General features: G+C 51.2%; 1 protein-coding gene across 1 annotated transcript in view; it reads right to left on the bottom strand.

Annotated features, from left to right (window-relative positions):
- The window catches only part of LOC146868995 (carboxypeptidase M-like), a 400,744-nt gene that overhangs the window by 374,638 nt on the left and 2,651 nt on the right, over positions 1 to 23,455 (bottom strand). Inside the window, exon 2 of the mRNA XM_085624970.1 lies at positions 12,260 to 12,459. Coding sequence (XP_085481096.1) covers positions 12,260 to 12,458 — 199 coding nt within the window. The 5' untranslated portion in view covers position 12,459. The remainder of the gene's footprint in view (positions 1 to 12,259; positions 12,460 to 23,455) is intronic.

A 23,455-nucleotide genomic window follows, 5' to 3' on the forward strand; every position in this document is an offset into this window, starting at 1 on the left:
ACACCATACATGAAGGAGGCAGAGGGAACATGCCACAACAGGGAGGAGTGGATACATATGCGTGGGGTGCTTCAGTTGCATTACACCATACATGAAGGAGGCAGAGGGAACATGCGACAACAGGAAGGAGTGAATACATATGCGTGGGGTGCTTCAGTTGCATTACACCATACATGAAGAAGGCAGAGGGAACACGCTACAATGGGGAGCAGTGAATACATATGTGTGGGGTGCTTCAGTTACATTATACCATACATGAAGGAGGCAGAAGGAACATGCGACAACAGGGAGGAGTGAATACATATGCGTGGGGTGCTTCAGTTGCATTACACCATACATGAAGGAGGCAGAGGGAACATGCCACAACAGGGAGGAGTGGATACATATGCATGGGGTGCTTCAGTTGCATTACACCATACATGAAGGAGGCAGAGGGAACATGCCACAACAGGGAGGAGTGAATACATATGCGTGGGGTGCTTCAGTTGCATTACACCATACATGAAGGAGGCAGAGGGAACATGCGACAACAGGAAGGAGTGAATACATATGCATGGGGTGCTTCAGTTGCATTACACCATACATGAAGAAGGCAGAGGGAACATGCCACAACAGGGAGCAGTTAATACATATGTGTGGGGTGCTTTATTTGCATTACACCATGCATGAAGGAGGCAGAGGGAACATGCCATAAGGGGGAGGAGTGGATACATATGAGTGGGGTGCTTTAGTTGCATTACACCATACATAAAGGAGGCAGAGGGAACATGCTATAATGGAAAGGAGTGAATACATATGTGTGGGGTGCTTCAGTTGCATTACACCGTACACAAGAGAGGCAGAGGGAACATGCCACAACAGGGAGGGGTGGATACATATGTGTGGGGTGCTTCAGTTGCATTACACCATACATGAAGGAGGCAGAGGGAACATACCACAGCAGGGAGGAGTGGATATATATGAGTGGGGTGCTTCAGTTGCATTATACCATACACTAGGGAGGCAGAGAGAACATGCCACAGCAGGGAGGAGTGGATACATATGTGTGGGGTGCTTCAGTTGCATTACACCATACACAAGAGAGGCAGAGGGAATATGCCATAACGGGAAGGAGTGAAGGGGGCGCTAGAGGGCGAGCGGCCAAGATGGCTGTGCTCGAGTGAGGCTCCCGAGCAGCAGAGCCGTTATGCTCCGCTTCTCCTGCCCGGGACGTGCCCCGGGGCTGCCGATGCTGCCTGCTCCTGCCCGTGAGGTCCCGGCGTTCCTGTGGGGCCCGAACTGAAAGCGGGGGCGGCCTCTGACTACGTGCCGCCCCCTTGGGGACTTGCCTGGCGAGTGGTGCAGGGCGAGCTGGAGGCGGCGGCCGGCCGCGGGAATCACCCTACACCGCGGCTTGCCACGAGGAGGCTGGGCCACGCAGCGAGGTGCGGATCGGCGGCTGGCGGACTGGTGAACCGCGAGGGATTCCCCTGCAACGAAGGGACACGGGGAGACCGACGACCGGCTGCATTGTGACCCTGCCTGCCTAAGAGCGCCGAGCCTGCAGGCGCTTGCTGCGGTGGACGATGGTGGCAGCCGTGACGGCTGGAGGCGATAGTGGCAGACATGGGACCCTGCGGCACCCGAGAGCCCGGTGAGTGACCTGGTGTGACAGACCCCCCTCTGGCTGCGAGGTTGTGGACGGGCACCTGGTGGGCGCCTGGCTGCTGCCCCTCAGGGGCGAAGAGGACTGCTGTGGTGGCGGAGGCCACCCTGGAGGGCGTGCTGTGGCCCTGAGAACTGCGCCGTGGGAGTGTTCGGACGGCCAGGATCAGAGTGAGGAGCTTGGGGAGCTGGCCGCTTGCCTGCTGCTGGGTGCGTTGAGGTGGCCATTGTGGACTAGGCGGAGCGCGGCTTGGAGGACTCTGGCTGTCGGTTGCCCACGGACCGTGACGCACTTCCCCCGCCGGTGACGCTGCCCTGCGCCCTGACACCCCTGGCGTTGGCCCGACTCGTGGCAGTGGGACTGGGCCCTTTGATACCAGCATCTGGAGGTGCCTGGAGCCCCGGTCGACCTCGTGCACCACTGGACTCTCTGAATGCCGTCGGCGCAGCAACTGGCCATGGGGCGGCTTCGGAACAAGCACGCCGAGACCAGGCTGAGGGCGGAAGGTCTTGACGCGGCGCCGGGGCGCTCTGCTGGGACTGTGGCACCGCTTCGTCGACCCTGGAAGCCAAGATGGACGCCATGCTGGCAGCGGTCGACCGACTGGGCAATACGCTGGAACAAACTCGAACCTCCCTGGAGTCCCGGATTGACAAAGTCACAGTTGACTTCACCTTGCTCCACGCCGACCATCGCAAGCTGGCGGACACTGTTGCCAGTCACAGTCAGGTGCTACAGGATGTACAGCCGATAGTGCGCAACCACTCTGCCACTTTGCAGGACCTGATAGACTGCATTAACACTCTCGAGGACCGTGCAGAGGATGCGGAGGGCCGCTCTCGGCGCCAGAACATACGAGTCGTGGGCCTGGTGGAAGGTGAGGAAGGTCGACGACCGGAGCAGTTCGTTGAAGGCTGGTTGCGGGACATCCTGCCCCCAGGAGTGCTCTCCCCGCAGTTCGTGGTGGAGCGGGCGCACAGAGTGCCGATGCGGAGACCTGTCCCTGGGGCCTGGCCGCGTCCTTTCCTGTTTCACCTCCTCAACTACCGGGACCGGGACGTGATCCTCCGGGAAACGAGGAAAATGTGTGCCCTGACGGTAGGGGGTGGCGCAGTGATGCTGTTCCCGGACTACACTGCGACCGTTCAGAAGCGGAGGAGCAACTATCTGGAGGTGAAACGCCGGCTCCGTGAATTGCAAATCCAATATTCGCTGCTGTTCCCCTCGCGCCTCACGAAAGATGGGACACGTTTTTTCGACGCCCCGTCTGATGTCTGGGACTGGCTGGAGGAAATGGGCCAACATGGTGGCCCCCGGCCCACGGACCCGGGGCCCGTGGGGCGTAGGGAGAAAAGACTGACACGACAGAGGCAGAGGGACCGACGCGGTGGAGCGGGGCCGAGTCCTCCGGCGGCCCCGAGACCGGAGAGGATGCGCGTGGAGCGGCTGGAGGCTCTTGAAGCGGTGGCCACTCTGGGATCCGTGAGCAGCCAGGGGGACGTGGCGGCTCGCACACACAGTGACACTGAGACTGACCTGTCCTCCTCCCCGCGCGGACTACTCTTGGGGGAGGGGGGTTTCCTGCCTCTATTGCCTCCGGGATTGTGGTTCTGTGGCTCTTTATGCTTCCATGGCTGAGCAGGTTGGGGTGCCGCGGGGGTCACGGGGGCTAGAGGGGCAGTGCGGGTTCCCTTACACGTGAGACGGGGTTGGGAGTCCACGCATGTCTTGGTCGCAGGGGAGCGGCGATTCCCACACACACTCCTCTGGGGAGCGGTTGAGCGATTTGACAGCCCTATAGGCACACGAGGCTCTGACGGGGGTAACATGGGGCTCTTGCAGATCGGGACCAGCAGTATTGCCCTTTGGCCCCCCACTAACGCATATTTGGCCTGGTAGTTCACAGGCGATTGAGTCTTACTTGTTTGGACGAATGCCCGTTCTGGGGTTTGCCCTTGTGGTTATGGAGTTCCTTTTGTTAATCTTACTTTTACTTTTGTCTATTTGCATTCTTCAGTGTTCTGCAGTTTTCTTGTACACCATGTTCTTGCAGCAGGCGGTCTGGTTAACAGTGCTTTTGGTCTCCCCTCCTCCCCCCGGCTGGCCCGCTTCGGCCTGTGGGCCTAGCGTTGTCCACACTCCGCACTGATGGCTGACACTGCAATAGTCACATGGAACATTAGAGGCATGCACACACCGGCCCGCCGATACTCTGTTTTTGCCTACCTGCAGAGGCACAGGATAGGGGTGGCCCTTCTCCAAGAGACACACATGACACGGCCAGAGTTGGACAAGCTGCTCGCTCGGTGGAGGGGGCAGCTTTTTGGGACCACATATTCTGCGCATGCTCGGGGTACGTTGGTTTGGGTACGGGCGGGTACACCCTTCACATGCTCCGAAGTAGTGCTTGATCCTACTGACCGATACACGTTGGTTCGGGGGAGGCTCAATGGGCACTCTGTGCTCCTGGGATCCATCTATGCCCCGAACGTTGAACAGCCGTCGTTCCTTGACCAACTCTCGGTGGCCTTGACCCCATATGTGGGTCTTCCCTGGTTACTGGGTGGGGACTTTAACGCAGTGTTGGACACGAGCCTTGACAGATCCTACCCGCCACTCCGTAGCACACAGGCAGCCTCGAACGCGAGGAATCTTACTGATTGGCTGTCGCGATGGGCCCTGCATGACATCTGGCGTACCTTACACCCCACTGACCGGCTCTATTCATATTACTTGGCGGTGCATGACCTTCACGTCCGCCTTGCCAGGGAGGTGAGCTCTCCGTCGCTGGACCCTTTGATAACCCAGGCGGACTACGTGGGCCGGACCCACTCAGACCACAATCCTCTTAGGCTGCGTCTCTGCTGGGATCTGGGGAGACCCCCCATTCCCACATGGCGTTTGCAACCGGCCGCTCTTGAGGACGCGGAGTTTCGAGCTTCGCTCGGCACAGCGGTCGAACAGTTCTTTGACCTCAATGAGGGTACGGCAGGGAGCACGTTGACAGAGTGGGACGCGCACAAATCTACCATGCGGGGACACTGCCTGGGGGCGATGGGGAATATCCGTAAGCAGCTTACGTTACTGCTCACCGCTTTGGAAACACGGCTAATGGCGTGCGAACGCCATGGCGAGGGAGGAGGTCGTGACTCGACCAGGCTGGCCCAGCTCCGGGCACGCCATGCTGAGCTGCTGGAGAGATTGCGTTGCCATAACTACGCTGCCCATTCGGCACGGGTCCACGCCACGTCTGATAGGGCGGGGCGGTTGCTGGCCTGGTTGATCAGGCAGGAATCGGGCTATGCGCCAATAGCCTCCATCCGTGGATCGGACGGGACACTGGTGCACACGCAGCGGGAGATCCATCAGATACTCACGGCGCACTACAAAGCCCTGTACACTTCAGTGGGGCGTCGGCAGGCACAGGATCTTGATCTGTTCCTGGGGGCCGCCGGCCTCCCCACGATTCCGGATGCCCACCAGGAAACATTAGAAGGTCCCCTCACGCTGGAGGAGATAGGGGAAGCGGTGGCCTCACTGGCTTCTGGCAAGGCGCCTGGGCCGGATGGTCTCCCGGCAGAATACTACAAGGCATATCGGGAATCTCTGGTGCCCAGACTGCACGCGTTATATCTCACGGCCCTTGAGGAAGCTACCCTGCCCGCCTCCATGAGGGAGGCCTACCTGATCTCTTTACCCAAGCCAGGGCGTGATCCTACTACCCTGGGGTCCTATCGCCCCCTCGCCCTCCTCAACACCGATTATAAAATCCTGGCCAAGGTCCTGGCGGAGCGGCTGGACCCCACTGTACCTGTACTGGTGCACAGGGACCAGAATGGGTTCGTGCCGAAGCGCAGCACCTCGCTTAATTTCCGCCGGTTCTTCCGTGTTGCCGCGCATGGCGCACAGCATTGGCCGCGAGCGGGCTGTTTAGTGTTAGACCTTGAAAAAGCCTTCGATTGCTTTGAATGGGGGTATCTGGTGGCGGCATTATCGCACTATGGACTAGGCCTCGGGTTCCTACAAATGGCGGCGCTTCTCTACAAGAATCCTGTGGTCCGGGTGCGAACTGGCCCATACATCTCTGAGGCCATCTCGGTTGGCCAAGGTACCAGGCAGGGGTGCCCTCTCTCGCCCCTCCTTTTTGCGCTTGCCATAGAGCCCTTAGCGGCCACCCTGCAGAGGGTGTTGACGGACGGCATTCCCATGGGCGATACCACCCAACAGGTCTCCTTATACGCGGATGACCTTCTGATCTTCGTACGGGACGTGGCGAACATTTCAGGGGACCTTGAGCGGGTTCTCACGGAATTTGCAGCGCTATACGGATTGGGGGTGAATGCGGCCAAATCGTGCCTTTACCCGTTCTGTGCTGATGCTCTGGATCCCCGGTTTCATCTAGGGGGTGTGCCTGTCAGGTGGCAGCCGGACACCTTCCGTTACCTGGGCATCCAGGTGTATAGGCGGCCAGCTGACCTGGTGGTGGGCAACTTGGGCAGGGCGGTAACGGCGATCAGGGCCCAGATGCGTTTCTGGGGCACCCTCCCTCTCGCGGTCACAGGCCGCATTGCACTGGTCAAAATGGTAGCCCTGCCCAGACTCCTCTACTGTTTTGCTAACCTGCCGATCTACATCCCGGCGTCCTTCTTCGCTACCCTGGAGCGCTCCCTCCGGGATTTTGTAAGGGGCAACGCACGCCACAGAGTGGCGCTCTCTAAGTTATACCTCCCCACGGGTCAGGGGGTACTCGCGATGCCGTGCTTTATTTATTTATTTATTTTTGAAATTTGTAAAGCGCATCGTTTACCCGTGGGCGTCTTGGCGCTATAACTCGGCTTAAGTCTCTTTAGGAAGCAAGTAAAACATGCAACAGATGAGGCACAAAATAGGGAACTATTGGTCAAAAAGCCAGGTCTTCAGCAGTTTCCTAAATTGGACAAGTGTGGGTGTGGATCTAATAACCAGTGGGAGAGTATTCCACAGTCTTGCTGCGGTGGTAATGAAACGTCTGTCTCCCCAAGAAACGGTCTTAGTCCGTGGCACCACTAGTTGGTATGAATGTTTGGATCTTAGCTGACGGGTAGGGTGGTAGAAAGAGAGATTCTGTTTAAGGAACTCTGGCCCTAGCTGATGGAGGGCTTTAAACGTGAGACATAGTGTCTTAAATTTAATCCGGTTTTTGATCGTCAGCCAATGATAATTCTTTATTACTTGCGTGATCGGTTTGAATTTGGGGGTCCCAGATAGCAGTCTTGCAGCCGCATTCTGGACCAGTTGCAGCTTGGCTAGTACCCGACATTGGGCATTTGCAAATAGACCGTTGCAATAGTCGAGCGATGATAGTATCAGTGAAGTCACTACAGTTTTCCTAGCACTTTCTGGGAGAAAAGGAATTATTTTTTTTAAAGTTTAAGTTTATGAAATGCTGAGGAAGCTGTTTGGTTGGCATGGTTAACAAAATTTAGTTTCTCATCGAAGATGATACCTAAATTCCTAACCTTCTGGACTGGGGTTGGAATGGCTCCGAGTAATGGAGGCCACCAGATAGATGACCACATGGGCGATAGATTACCAAAAATGATCACCTCAGTCTTCTCGGAGTTCAGCCTTAGACAGTTACAGGCCATCCACTCCTTTATTGCCAACATGCCTTCCTGAAACTGGGCCGCCACTCTTTCTCCATCATTATTGATGGATAGCACCAACTGGGTATCGTCGGCATATGTTGTTAGGCTCATCCGATAGGTCTTAATGACCCTAGCTAAGTCCGACACATAGATGTTGAAAAGTGTCGGACTTAGGGATGAGCCCTGAGGAACCCCACAAGGTAGAACCAAATCGGCCGATTTGAAAGGGCCTAATGTTACGGCCTGAGTTCTACCGGCCAAAAAAGAGGCAAGCAATGCTCCTGCCTTTGTGTGAATGCCCAACTTTCTGACACGGTCATTCAAAATGGAGTGGTTGACCGTGTCGAAAGCCGCAGACAGATCAAGCAAGACCAATACCGCCGTGCCCCCCTGGTCTCTAATAGTTCTGATGTCATCTGCAGCTTTGATTAAGGCGGTCTCAGTGCTATGCAATTTCCGGAATCCGAACTGAGAATCATCCAGCAATGCGTTGTGTTCAATGTATTCTGAAAGTTGCTTGTTCATTACTTTCTCAGCTACCTTAGCCAGAAACGGTAGGCTAGCAATAGGCCTATAGTTTTTCAACAGATCTTTATCTAGACCGGGTTTCTTGAGAAGTGGTTTTAATAACGTGTTCTTGAGACTGTCTGGAAAAATCCCGGAATTGAACATTGCGTTGCATATTTGCATGATGGTTTCACTGATCAGATCAACTACTGGATGAAGAAACATTGGGGGACAGGGATCAATGGCCGAGCCTGTTTTGACGGATTTGATAATGTCGGCTATTTGGTCTTCTTTTATGTCTTTAAATTGGTTTAATGAGCATTCAAGGTGTTTACTTTGAGAGCTGGGAACCGGAGTCATAAGTGAGTCATCCGTTGCGAACTCAGAGTAAATATCGTTTACTTTGGAGAAAAAGAAATTTGCCAATGCGTCACAAAGCTCTTGAGAAGGGAGGAGAGCCAGGTCAGGTAATTTCCCAGCCAAAGATTTTACCACCTCATACAGTTGTCTGCTTGAGTTTTTGGCTTTTTCTATTAGATCCCCATAAAAGTTTTTTTTGGCTTCATTGATCATTGTTTTATAGGTAAGCAATGTGTTTTTGTATAGAATTTTACTTTCGCTATCGTAATATTTTCGCCAAATTCTTTCATGGCTCCTACAAATTTGTTTTTGTTTTCTTAACGATTCCGAAAACCAGGGTGCAGACGGCGTCTTCCTGTTTGTAGAAATCGATTTGAGAGGAACTAATGTCTCCACAGCGTTACTTAGCCAATCTGAGTATTGTTGCGCACTATTACCTAGCAGCACAGCTGCAATGGGTGGCCAGGTGGTTGGCCGACAGGGAGAGGGATGACACGGCGTCCACGGAGCCGCCGCTCCCCCTGGCGGATATCATAGCGTCGTTCCACCCGACAGCCAGAATGGTCAAGCTGGGTCCCCTTCTTGTGGCAGTGGCCTACAAGTGCTATCGGCGTGCCCTCTACTTGACCCGGTCGCATATCCCGTACGCTCCCGCCATGCCGATTGAGGGTTCGCCTAGTGGTCGGGGGATACTGCGCTCGACGGAGCTTACGGAATGGCACGCGGCGGACATCTGCACACTAGGGGACCTCTACCGCGATGGTGCGCTTATCCCGTTCGCTCAACTAGCGGAGGAGACGGGGTTACCAGTCGGTCAATTCCTCCGTCACTGCTCGCTAATCGCGACATTGACGAACCGGTGGGGTGCTCTTCAGGAGGAGCCGGCACACCACCTCATGATGCAGTACCTCCATGTCATGGGACGGGGCAGTCCCATGATTCGTTGGTTCGCGGCCTCCCTGCGCACACAGGTGGCGACGGACCTGTCTCCTTTGCGTGGCAAATGGGAAACGAATTTGGATCGCCCCATGGCCGACAAGGAATGGAGGGATGCACTACCGGGACCCACGCGGGTTCCCAGGAACTTGCGGTTTCGCCAAATTCAGTACTTTATACTGCACAGAGCATGTCTCACTCCCGACTCTATCAACCGCGATTTCCATCGCGCGGACGCGGACTGCCCACGCTGCAAGGCTCTGGATGCTGGACTGGTGCACATGTTATGGAGTTGTCCAGCACTAGACTCGTATTGGCGGATGGTGCATGGAGCGTTAAGTAACTGTGCCGGCCCGCTGGCGCTGCGGGAATGGCCGGCCTGTTTGTTACACTTGTTTCGTAGAACTCCCCCCACGAAGGTTGCCTCTCGCTTCTTCGACCTGGGTTTGGTGGTGGTGAAGCGGTTGATCACTAAGCGCTGGATGGCGGCTGAGCCCCCCCGAGCGCAGGCGTGGCGGAGTTCCCTGCTGGTGTGGGCGGGGGCGGAGGGTACGGCCCTTTTGCGGGAAGAAACGTTGGGCCTTAGACGCACACCTATAGCGAACCAGTGGGACGTACACTTGCAGGCCCTGATGCAGCTGGATGGGGATGCCCTGGGACTCTGTGGGGCAAGTACTGCGTAGGCACTCCCTGAGGAGGGGGGGAACGGAGGTGAGCCCGGGGGACCTAATTTGGGGACTGGTGGGGAGGTCCTCGTCGAGCCGGGCAGGTGTGCGGACATTGACAATTGCCTTTAATGGAACTGTATGTAACGAGAGGTGGGGACCGGGTGGGGAGGGTTGGACTGGGGGTGGTACCTTGGGGGTCACGCGGTTGAAGACCAAACCTGCTGCTGCTGTTATGCTGGGCTTCTGTTGTTTTGCCTCTTTCTTTTTGTTGTTCTATGAATCTGTTTAAATGTGGGAGGTGGTCCTGAGACCTATCAGTTTATCTTGCTTCGCACATCGGGGTGACGTTTGATCCTGTGGTTCGCTGTACTCACAATTGGCGGGGACTCCTCCGAGTAACTGACTCATTGCCTGTGAGATGTTCCACTTATGACATGTGCTATGTCAATATTAACGAAATGCCAATAAACAGATTTCATAATAACGGGTAGGAGTGAATACATACGCGTGGGGTGCTTCAGTTGCATTACACCATACATGAAGGAGGCAGAGGGAACATGCCACAACAGGGAGGAGTGGATACATATGCGTGGGGTGCTTCAGTTGCATTACACCATACATGAAGGAGGCAGAGGGAACATGCCACAACAGGGAGGAGTGGATACATATGCGTGGGGTGCTTCAGTTGCATTACACCATACATGAAGGAGGCAGAGGGAACATGCGACAACAGGAAGGAGTGAATACATATGCGTGGGGTGCTTCAGTTGCATTACACCATACATGAAGGAGGCAGAGGGAACATGCCACAACAGGGAGGAGTGGATACATATGCGTGGGGTGCTTCAGTTGCATTACACCATACATGAAGGAGGCAGAGGGAACATGCGACAACAGGAAGGAGTGAATACATATGCGTGGGGTGCTTCAGTTGCATTACAACATACATGAAGGAGGCAGAGGGAACATGCCACAACAGGGAGGAGTGGATACATATGCGTGGGGTGCTTCAGTTGCATTACACCATACATGAAGGAGGCAGAGGGAACATGCCACAACAGGTAGGAGTGGATACATATGCGTGGGGTGCTTCAGTTGCATTACACCATACATGAAGGAGGCAGAGGGAACATGCGACAACAGGAAGGAGTGAATACATATACGTGGGGTACTTCAGTTGCATTACACCATACATGAAAGAGGCAGAGGGAAAATGCCACAACAGGGAGGAGTGGATACATATGCGTGGGGTGCTTCAGTTGCATTATACCATACACAAGGGAGGCAGAGGGAACATGCCACAGCAGGGAGGAGTGGATACATATGTGTGGGGTGCTTCAGTTGCATTACACCATACACAAGAGAGGCAGAGGTAACATGACATAACGGGAAGGAGTGAATACATATGCGTGGGGTGCTTCAGTTGCATTACACCATGCATGAAGGAGGCAGAGGGAACATGTGACAACAGAAAGGAGTGAATACATATGCGTGGGGTGCTTCAGTTGCATTACACCATACATGAAGGAGGCAGAGGGAACATGCCACAACAGGGAGGAGTGGATACATATGCGTGGGGTGCTTCAGTTGCATTACACCATACATGAAGGAGGCAGAGGGAACATGCCACAACAGGGAGGAGTGGATACATATGCGTGGGGTGCTTCAGTTGCATTACACCATACATGAAGGAGGCAGAGGGAACATGCCACAACAGGGAGGAGTGGATACATATATGTGGGGTGCTTCAGTTGCATTACACCATACATAAAGGAGGCAGAGGGAACATGCCACAGCAAGGAGGAGTGGATACATATGTGTGGGGTGCTTCAGTTGCATTATACCATACATGAAGGAGGCAGAGGGAACATGCCACAGCAGGGAGGAGTGAATACATGTGTGTGGGGTGCTTCGGTTGCATTACATCATACATGAAGGAGGCAGAGGGAACATGCCACAACAGGGAGGAGTGAATACATATGCGTGGGGTGCTTCAGTTGCATTACACCATACATGAAGGAGGCAGAGGGAACATGCCACAACAGGGAGGAGTGGATACATATGTGTGGGGTGCTTCAGTTGCATTATACCATACACAAGGGAGGCAGAGGGAACATGCCACAGCAGGGAGGAGTGAATACATGTGCGTGGGGCGCTTCAGTTGCATTATACCATACATAAAGGAGGCAGAGGGAACATGCCACAACAGGAAGGAGTGAATACATGTGCGTGGGGTGCTTCAGTTGCATTACACCATACATGAAGGAGGCAGAGGGAACATGCCACAGCAGGGAGGAGTGAATACATATGCGTGGGGTGCTTCAGTTGCATTATACCATACACAAGGGAGGCAGAGGGAACATGCCACAGCAGGGAGGAGTGAATACATGTGCGTGGGGTGCTTCAGTTGCATGACGCAATGAAAGGTAAAATACAAGCACACTTCATCTGCTGGATAAAGGGCATGGAAGGCGCTCCCCTCCCACCTCCATATACACACAGTGCCTCCCTCTCACCTTGCACAGAGTCACCGATAGAATGCAAGTAGCTGATGGACGAGTGCTCCTCATTCATTCTCTTGAGGATAGACTCCAGCTCTTGCTGTGAGTGATAAACAAACTCCAAGCTTCCCGCCTGTTTCTGCCCTTTGAGAACCTGCTGGCAGAGCATGAGGCCGACCAGCAGCCACCAGGAGAGGTCGCAAGTTGTCGGCATCCTGTAGAAGACATATAAAACCTGTTGAAAATGATCTCAGAGGTGAACTTAGTGTAACTCTATAGAGGTCAAACTGTCTTTTGATCTACTTCTTAAAGTTCTCATGTCCTCTGATTGAGAGGTGGACGCCTTTAAGTTAAGTAGGGAACTTAAAGATAGGCTGGAGTGTACTCTAGAACATCCCACAAGGGAGGCCCCACCAGGCTTTGCTTTACCCAGCCTGGTGTTTCTTACGCTATATCTGCAGTGCTGCAGAAAGGCATGAGAGCAAGGTAGACACAGCTACTGCCATAACCTACCTCACACATCAGACAAGGTGTCTTCAGGGCATGAGCAGTTCCCCTATACCACTGCAAGTTCTCTTTGTTGTGACAGAGACCCCAAGTAATACTCAGGACATGGAGCTTCATTTAACAAGAAACCTTTTCTTTGTGTTGTCTCATAAAATCACATAATGTCAATGCAATTCGGTAGCACTTAGACATAGGGATTCAACCATGGAAGGTGTTTTTTCTGGAGAGGACTCCTTTCACGTCTGTCATTGTCTGCGTTCGTGCACCTCTATATCCCCTCTATGTGTCTTCTCGAACACAGAGAAAGATGGCGCTTCAGAAGCGACACTGGGATCAGGCGGAAGTTGGGACTCTACATCCCTTTCAACGTAAATATCAACCGACATCAGTCTAGGACAGTTGTAAGACGTTCCGGAGGCCTAATGTTTCTGAGAGAGGATGCAATGGAACAAACAAACAGTAAGGGAAAGGGGAAAGAAAATAATGAGACATTAGAGAGAAGAAGAGAAGAAAGTATGGCAGAAAATGACCCAGGGTTCAAGGTAACATGAGAGCTTGATTTATAGTTCTGACCTCAGCTTCACAGGTACTACTTCGACCACCTCTGAGTTCTTCTTCGAAGACAGTTAGCAGGGTTCACCCTGGAGTGTTCGGACATGTGTTGGGCTCTGGGTGATGTTATGGTCACCCCGATCGGCTGCGACCCCTGAACTCTAGATTTCAGCGACAGGTAAGTCTGAGGCTCATAGCTTGTATCATCTTCATGAGTCCTCAGCATCTGGCCAGACCAGGTCTCTTTGACACAGACCGCACATTTGAGCTTGTCATCATCGTTTGCACACAGTCTCAGTTTTTTGTTCCTTGCTACATCACGAGGCCCCACTTCGACATGCCGGCATGGATCAGGATCCTCTTGAAGAAGTGGGATCTTTGTTGAGTTTCCCCTCGAGCAGAACTCAGCAGTGAGGCAGTGGTGCTGTGCAGTGCATCCGTCTTGTCGCGCACAGAACTTTGGATACTGAAGATCGGATCACTGTGGCAAATGAAAGAGCTTTCTTCCGGGTGGCTCTGAATCTCTCCAAAATGCCACTGGCTCGAGGCCACATTGGTGCACCTTTCTGTGTTCAAAATCCAGATGCACTGCAAAATGGAACTCTTCTCTATAGAATGGGCACCCCTTCTCATTTCACCAGCAAGGATAAGAAAAGTTGAGAGGTTTTTGTTTAGAGCAGGTAAGACAACATCCTTCACCACCTCTGGAAAATGAAAACATTCAGTCATCAAGACTGACAGATGTTGACCTGTAGCAACAGGTTCAAAGCAGTCTATAGCAACTTAATCCCAGATGTTTGGTGGTAGTGAAGAGATTGGCAAAGTTCAAGAGCTTTATCCTTTCCCAGCTCATGAGAAACTTGATCTCCTCTCAACCCTTTCATATGAGAACGTCAAGCGAAGGAAACCGACCTTCTGGGCAGTAAGCGCTTAGTGTCCACTATGCCTCCGTGGCCTTTAATACCCAGGTGTATTACATGATTCTACAAAGCACGAGGTATGATCACAATGGTTCCCTGAGTACAGGTCCATTGTTATGTTTTGTCCTTCACTTTGTACATAACTAAAAGTCTTGAGGTCCACCAGTTGGCATTAGTATATGCACAACTTACCCATGCGCTACAGACCTCTCAATCTTGAGGTTCGAATAAATAAGGTATCACCAACAGATCGTGCTCGCCTGTCACTGCCTGGGACAATACTCTGTCTGCTTAAGGCACATGGGCGAGTCTGCTTACTAATGTAGCAAAGATATTCTTCTGCAACAGATGGTTTTGCTTCAAATGTGGAAATCTGGATAGAAATGCAGCAGGTTCTTCTCTTTGCCAGGATAATGTATAGTCCTGCAAGCAGGGGCCGCTCTTTCAATCCTTGGGTATTTTGTGTTTTGGGCTGCCCATGATGGTAAGTAGCTCGTAATGATCTATAATAACAGAGAATGGCTTTGCGTAGACCAAAGATGGAAGTGCTGACATGCCCTTACGACTCTTGGGCTTTCCTTTTCCACAAGCGAGTAGGCTTGTTCGGGACACCATGATGCAGAGGGGGCTTCTAGATCTGTAGCTCTCTTGGCTAGGATATCACCCAGACCAATCAGACTTCGCCCTTGTCTCTGTGTGTAGAGTGACATCAACGTAGGGGAGGTTTTCTGCTGCTGTGCTGTTGGCACAAATCATTTCAGATGCTATCCGGCACTCCTTTGATCACTTGAAAAGACTTTATTTTCTTGTTCGGCTTCTCAAGGAAGCTTTAACTGTGGCAAAGTCACAGACGTCTCATGCACAGGAATGGCCATTCCAAGGAAGGAGAGACAAGTAGAAATGTCTTTGGTGCAGAGTCAGCTGGAAGCACTGACATTTGTCTGGGTCTGGACACATGCCATCATAAAACAAAATGTTGCTCATGTCTTTCAATAATGGCTCTTGTCCTTGTTCAGCTTTAGATTAGTTTCACATAATACTTGACACACCTTGATAAATCTCTTATCGTGCTGCTGCTTTGATTTTTCAAAAACTAAAATATCTTGCTGTAACATAGACAGTTTGGGACGTCTTGTATGACACAGCCAATTTCTTCCTGAAAACCTCCGCTGCTGAGGATGCTCCAAAATTGAGGCACTTATAACTGAAGAGACCATGAGAAGCCAACGCATTTATGTAGTGAAAATTCTCTTCCAGTTCATACTGATGCTCACTTTTGTTCAGATCGAGGTTTTGAAAAAACATTTGCACCATTCAGCTGCCTTGGATTTGAAGTGCCATGGGTCCTTTATGTTGAATTTCCAGATACGTACACCGCATGTCCATGCATATGCGAGACTTGCCCTCAGTTTGAAGGCTGAGGACCAGAAAGATGGGGGACAGTCATGGTGTGGGGCCATCCAAAGTTTTGATGACGTCCTCCTTAAGCAGGATGTTGATTTTATCTAAGCTCGCTTCTGAATGGGAAAGGTGTGCCACAAAAATGTTGGGCACCAGTTTCAATTGTTTCATCAATGTGTAGACAAATCTGCCACTCTTTGAGCTAGCCAATTCCCTCGAAGAGTTTGGAGAAGACTTTCACAACATTAACATTTTCTTATTCTTCAAACACTCTTGTAATTAGCTGGCAGATCCCCTGGAGAAACTCACTTTAACCGAAGACTTGAAACTTAGAAGACATTGTGTGTCAGCTGCTGGTGCCACAACATCAATGTCTCAGTAGAAGGAGCGAGTGTAGGAGAGTAGGATCTGCTTCACATGGGTACCCCCACTTTTTGCTGGTTTTTCACTGTTTTTCTACCTTAATCTGGCTGTGGCCCTGCTAATCAGGGTCCCAGCCTAGCTGCTTCCTCTCTAAAATGGTTTCCATGTACATTAGGTACATATCTAATTGGATTCTGGAGTGCCTTGTAAGCCCCTAGTATATGGTATACTATGTACCTAGGGCATAGGTACCTCAGAGGCCTACCAGGGGCTGAAGCATGTATTATGCCACCCCTGGGAAGCACTCCAAAATGACACCACAGGTCTGCTACTGCAGCCTGAGTAAGGTGGTGCTTGCACCCTTACAGTGGTATAGGCTACCTATATCACTACCATTGCACACACATATAAAACCTACAAGTCACTCCTATGGCAGGCCTTAACAATCCTGAAGGCAGAGTGCTTGGTTTTTATGTGAGAGGGTGCCCCTGCATGAGCAGAGCACCTCTGCAGCGTTCGGAGTACCTCCTCTGATGCTGTTTGTGGTGCAGCCTGACCATATACTCTTAAGAGCATTATAACCTTGCGGTAAATGCTAACTTTGGGATGGCTGCATGGAAACATGTCGTGTTTGGTGTCAAACGCTTTGGAATACTACCCCCCCTCGCCAGTTTTGGCGGCGGGGTTAGCATTCCACCCTTCTAGAGGTAAAGACATGTTCACACTGGTCTAACCCGGTAAGACTTTCTAGAGCCCTGGCATCACAAAATGGATGCCTCTGCCACAGACACGGGTCTGACCTCCTTCTGCTGACCGAAACTCAGGCAGGGGAGGCCTGGACAATAGGTTTCCTGTCCCAGGGAGGTGTAACCACCTCCCCAGACAGGCAGATGTGTATTGGGGCTGGGTGGGAGCACTCTCTGGTGCTTTGAAGTCCTGCACTGGGGGCACACTTGGTGTCCCATTGCATAGTCCAGTTCAAACCGGTTGACGGGGCTACCTGCCACTGCTCTGGCGCGAAACTGGACAAAGGAAATGGGTGTAACCACCCCTCTTTCCAAACCCTCCCATAGGTGGGTCCTTAGAGTATGTCCAACCCCCAAACTTAGTATAAGTATGGGAACCCAGTCCTTGCGACTTTAGATTACCCTTGACAAAACTCTGCAATATATATCCTGGACCTTCGACGTTGTATCCTGACTAGAAGACTGAAGAAATCTCCCTTGGAGTCAAGGAGTGACTCCCCTGCTTGGCAGGCACCAAAGAAGCAACTGTCCGGTCTGCAATTCTGAAGCTTCCGATGGACGCCGAAGTCTCTGCATCACCAGAGGTGTATTTCCTGACTTCTCCAAGGCTACTCTGAGTCCACAGCAAAGCTGAGGCCCGTGGCTATTGTGGGTGACGAGGAACTGTGACCCCTGGGCACCGCGTACTATTGCTGGTACATCGACTTCCTGTTTATCCTTGAAGTTCTGCTTTGGGCTTTGAGTAGCCCCAGCCTTGAGCACTGACTGCACCGAAAATCTCTGGCCTCCACTCCACGAGTGATCCGTGGGCCAGGTTCCAGTGCGACCGCTCGAGGCTCCTTCGCAATCGCTAGCCCATTGGCTAGTGGGCCCCCACGAAGGCAACTCCTCTTCTGCTTGGGCTTCCCTAGTTGCTCCAGACGTGCCCTGACTTACCCTCGCTGGGTGAGTCTCTCAGACCTTGCTGGTCTGCACTGACGTCCTTCTTCTCATTCCACGAGACTTGCCGTTGCCAAGGCTTGCTGGGTCCATTCTGGCCGCCGACACCGCAGCACTCGACAGACTTCGTGGGACAACTCGAATCTGGCTCGTGGACTTCGTCGACGCCTCCTGGACCTCGTGGCTGAAGAGTCAAGACACCCATCCACTCACCTGAAGCACCCGACATCTGTGGGCATTGGTCCATCCTGCCCTTGGTCACTGGCTAGTGACCCAGACTCTGTCCCCTCTGCTTTCAGGTTCCTTCCATCCTAGATCCAGGCTTGGATCCCTTCGGACACTTCTCCTCTTCACGGCAGCAGCAGTTCTTTGCAGGCTTCCATTGCAATCGATGACGCGACCCGACACCAAAAGACACCTATGCACCCGTCTTCCCTGGGTGAGGTAACTTGAGTACTCCGGTGCTCCCGTGGGTGCTAGCCCTAGAACTTCTTGCGCCCAAAAGGGTTTGGTCCTGACTCGATTAGAAGTGTCCCTAATCTTTAAAATTCCAACCGCGACATTGCCCATAGAAGCTAACGGGAACCCGTGGTTGTGTTCACACGCTGCATACAGTCCCTGTGGGTCCCCAGTGTTACTACCTTGGGTGGTTCCTTGGGGTCCCAGCGATTCTGCAAGCTCTAGGCCTTGTGTCTAGTTCAGTCGTGGTTCTTATACCACTTTATTGGTATATGGTTTGGTATGCCCCTAGGGTCCAAACGTGTATTTGTGCTATTACTGTTGATTGCTAACTTGTAAATTAAGTACTTCGAACTCCAGTCTCATAAAGAGACTAGAGGGGTGTGTTTAACCTTAAATACATATATTTTGAATATATACCTGGTGTGGTTGTCTTTTCATTTGGTCATTCAAGAGATTATAGACTGGTAAAACAAGCTGCTTTACATTCCTTCAAGACTTAGCCTGAAGGCTGCTCTCCATAGCTACCACTAGGATAGCTTTCAATAAAGGTTGTCTTTAACCTATCACCATAAGGGGTTGTTTGGACTGGTACAAGGTGCCCACTATAGTTAGTGGACAGCATATATCAGGCCACCTTCTCACAGTTTATATGACCCATGTGCCATAGCAGCCAGCCTCAAATTATTTCTAGGTCCCGGTATACCACGAACATTGACAGTTATTGAAACGTTGTACTTCTTGGCACTATTCCTACTTAAAACTTTACAAATTCATATCTCAGGGTCGGCTAATTGGATTTTTGTCATTTTGTATTTTTATAGTTTACTCTGTTGTTCTAAGTTGGTTTGGGAGTTTTATTGTTTTGCATTTTGACTTTATTACTGGGGCAATAATAATAATAATAATAATAATCCACATTTGTTAAGGGCGAACAATCACCCGTAAGGGTCTCTAGGCGCTGGGGCCGTCGGGAAGATTAAGCAAGCTATTGCCCAGAGCCACATGGTGCTGCGCTAATCTGCCGCGGCGCCGGGTATCGACCCGTGATCCCCAGATTCCGGAGTCAGTCGCCCTGGCCGCGGCGCCGGATATCGGCCCGTGATCCCCAGATTGCGGAGTCAGTCGCCCTGGCCGCGGTGCCACACCTCTTCGCCCATAGCTACCAGGGGACTGAGCTCAGGTTTGTGATATTTCTTGAGGTCGGTAGTCACCCACCCAAAATAATAATCGAATTTCTTAAAATGTGCGTTATGCAGAGATGTCGAACTCATTTGCCCACCCACTCCATCTGGCAGTCAGACTGTTGGTATCAGAAAGGGAAGGTTGTAGGGGACCCACAGAGACAGCACATCAACAGGAGCATGTGCAGGAGGAGCGGTAGGCCAAGGGTCAGCCATATTGGATGTACCTGCCCAGATATTGAATCGGGTTACTTTTCCTCCAATTAAGACATAGCAGCAGACGCAACCATGACTACCAATCAGGCGCGAGATGATGATGACCAGGACATTAGCAGAGGGATGAGAGCTGCTTTGTTGCCAATGAGTGACAACGACCCCAGATAACACTCAGGACCTGACGCTTCAGTTTTCAAGATACCTCTTGTATATGTTGTCTCATAATATTACAAAGTATCAATGGCCGGTCAGTCGCGCCGATTCACAAACAGAGATTCACATGTGAGGCTTGTTCTTTTCATAGAGAATTCCTTCTATACATGCCCTCAGCTGTGAGGTGAAAACCATGTTAGTGCGTAACATTCCTGGGGGCCTAGTAGAGGCTAGAACGGCTTCTGGTAGACATGCAGGATGGAGCCATGGATGCACTGCTTTTAAATTCATTGATATAATGATCATGAAAATAAACATTAATATTCATTAGAGTGACATTGCACAATTGTGGGGCTCCCAGAGGCCACCCACGGTCTCCGAGTGGAAAGAACACATGGACTGGTGTATGTTCAGAGAGAAAACGGTGTATGTGGCGAGAGGCAAGCCTGGGAAGTGGATTAAGGTGTGGGGTCCCTGGAACTCCTATCGTGGAGGTATATGCGCCCCGCCTCAGACGCGTGAGATAGATGCCGCTCTGTCTCCCTAGCCCGCGCATTCCTGTATGCTCCTGCGACATGCGAATTTGGTTTCTTCGGCCTTGCCCCCCCCCCCCTCTGTTTACCCGGGTTGGATTACTCCCTCGATACGAGGGGCACATGCTACTGCTATTAATTTCCTCTGCCTTGTGTGTTTGCTGTTTTTCGTTTCCTAAAAATATGAAACCTTTTTTTTTATTTGTTTATGGGCTGCGTCCGACTGCGATGATTAACTCTCCAGTGACTCCCTTTTTTTTGTTGCTTCATCGATCTGACTGTTCAGCTGTGCCTAGGGCTACACTGCATTTTTAGCGGCCGGCCTGTTGGTTGTAGGCCCATACTTGTATTTCTCTGAAATTGTAATAAAGGTTTTAAAAAAAAAAAATTAAAAAAAAATATTCATTAGAACATTGGAACGTTGGGAGCTCCATTGAAAATAATGGAGTGCTCCGGGCTTATAACGGCTGGTATAAGCCCGGAGCTCCAACATTCCAATGTTTCTTTGTTCACAGACTTCAGGGAGCCTGAGGGGATTTCAATCCCCTCGCCTCCCTGAAGGCTTTGTTTTGTTAGAACATTCTGCCCTCTAGTGGCAGAATGTTCTAATAGCCTTATAGCCCTTCGTAGCAGGGCTCTACCGGCTGTTAAAGTCCCTCTGCTTTGTTAAAGTCCCTCGCCTTCGGCTCGGGCCTTTAACACTGGAGCGGGCCTTTAACAGCCGGTATAGCCCGCTACGGCGGGCTATAAGGCTATAGTATAAACTCAAATTTGAATGCAATGCAGTGGTGTAAAACAAACTTGGGAATCTGGACTGAAGGACACATCATACTAGATGGTATAAAAATATATGGACTCCGGAGTTTGAGTTGAATCATTGGTAAAGTGTGAGGAAGCAGTGCATCTATCAGCAAAACCCAACCACCAGATCCTGTCCAGGCTGGACCAGTCTCCCCATGGCCAGCAGTGGAAGGAGCCTGGCAGGAGTGGAAGGGCCCTGGCCTGCAGCAAGAGGAGAAGCCAGCAGTGTACGGGCAATAGCCACCAGTGGGAGGGTCAGGGGCCCAGCAATGGGCGGGAACCAGCCGCAAGAGGGATGATCGGGGGCCAGCAGTGGGGGTTGGTGGAGGTCGGGGACCAGTCGTGGTAGGGGCCTGAATGCGGCAGATAAGCCATGGCCAGTTGTGAGGCGGAAAGCCAGTCATGAGGGCGCAGCCAGTTGTGGGAGGGGCGAGGGAGGGTATAGCTATGAGCTGGCTGTCGGGATAGAGCTTAACCTAGGAGTGGAAGGGCTGGCTGGAAGGGGGCGGGTACCAACAGTGGACAAGGCCTGGGTACAGCTCGGTTATTCAGTCAGTTAGGACTTGTAGAGCATGGTTAATCACCCGTGAGGGTATCCAGGCGCTCACTGTGAGAGGGGGTAGACCAGAAGGTGAATCTGCATAGCCAGCCGTGGAGGAGGCTAGGCCAGCAAGGGGAAGGGTAGAGCCAACAGTGGAAGAGGCCTGGCGGGCAGGGGTAGGAGTAAATCTAGCAGTGTGAAGAATAAGCTGACTGGGGCATAGTCAATACCACCTCATTGGCAATCTTGAAACATTTTAGTCAGTCAGTCAGTCAAAAAGTAACTTTTTTTGGTTTTCACAAACCATAAAGCATATAAAACACATTTCATATTAAAAACATTAAAAAAAACATTTTCAGTTCATAAAATTCTACTTAGTTCCTTTGTGGCACCAAGCCTTCAGACTTTGCCCACTATTGTAAGTAAGCTTTCTACCGCTATCATAAATTGTATCCCCCTGCATATTAAAATGTTTGAAGCGGCACCCATCCAACTTGTCGGCGCCTGTCTGTAGGTGCGGATATTTAAATCATTAAAAACTGTTCTCAGCATCTTCCTTCTTTCTAATTTTACTGTTTCACAGACACACAGTAAATGGCTCAGAGATTCAATATGATAACCGCATAAACGGCATGCCTTTGTTTGATCCTTATTTTTCCAGGAGGGCGCCAAGTCTAATGAACAATGATCTCCAAATCTGTATGCCATAAACCTCCTTTTTAAGGACAATCGGAAGTGCGCTGCTAGGTAGGGTTGTGGTCTTAGCCGTGTGTAAGAGTTTATTATGACCCATGCGTGGCGGCGTCTTAATAATCCCCTCTTGTCCTCCACGAAGGATAATGCTTTTGCTTTGTTATTGCAAGCTTTTTTAAATGTGGCCTTTTCCAACTTGCTGTTCCAAAGCCCATAGAGCTCTAATTCTTCCAGGGCTATCCTCAGTTGGCCCCCCCACGAGTTTGGGATTCTTTGCTCTAGTTGTTGTTTTATTTCCAACCAGCATAAGTTGTTCAAAGATCCCAATTCCGCTGCTCTGAGTTTCCAGCATAGATTTACCCTGGTTGCCTTCCTTTGGAATACTTGGTTCTGTAGTCCGAATTCCAGACGGATTTGTGCTGGCGAGGAGCCTTTAAAGAGGTTGAAAACCGTTTTATAAACCTTGGTTTGTAATTTATTTAAGATGTTACTTTCTTGGCCATGCCAGGTTTCCAGACTGTAGGACAGGGTCAGTAGCAATTGGGCTGCCAAGATTTTTAAAAGATGCCCGTGTGAAGGGCTTTCCAGTTTCTTGTATAGTTGTTTGTAGGCAAATATTAAGGATTGAGCTTTTGCTGTGATCTCCTTTTTCTGCTCCACCATTGACAGATTTCTTGCCATTTTGATGCCCAAGTATTTATAAACTCTTATTTCCTCTATTTGAGAGTTCTTTGCGTACCATTTGTAGTTTCCTTGTCTAGGGCCCGCTAATCTTACCACCTTGGTTTTGGATTTATTCAATTCTAAACCTTGGGCGTCCATGTAATCTATAAGTTTAAACATTTTAGATAACTTTCTGTTCTTCTTCCTCGTCTAGTATGCAATGCTACACAGTGGTACCTCCTCAAAGAATGAACTCTGTCTCTTCGTATGATTTGGTATTCTCCTAACAATGCACACACTCTCATTGTCACACTCATTACTCCTGAGTGTACAACCTATGTGCAAGATGTAAAACTCTAGTTGTAACAGAAAGAGCGCGAACACTGGGTATGTCTGGGATGAGCCTCTGGGCCTGAAGAGCTTCCGTCCTACCTCAACATTCCTTGGCGCCTTCCCAGCCTTACACCTGTGCTCTTTCTGCTGCTCACGATTTGTGACTATGTACCGTGTGCCTTATGTAATGCGCTCTCGATCAATCAA

Source organism: Triturus cristatus, chromosome 1_2 (assembly GCF_964204655.1).
Source record: "Triturus cristatus chromosome 1_2, aTriCri1.1, whole genome shotgun sequence".
NCBI classification, from domain to species: domain Eukaryota; kingdom Metazoa; phylum Chordata; class Amphibia; order Caudata; family Salamandridae; genus Triturus; species Triturus cristatus.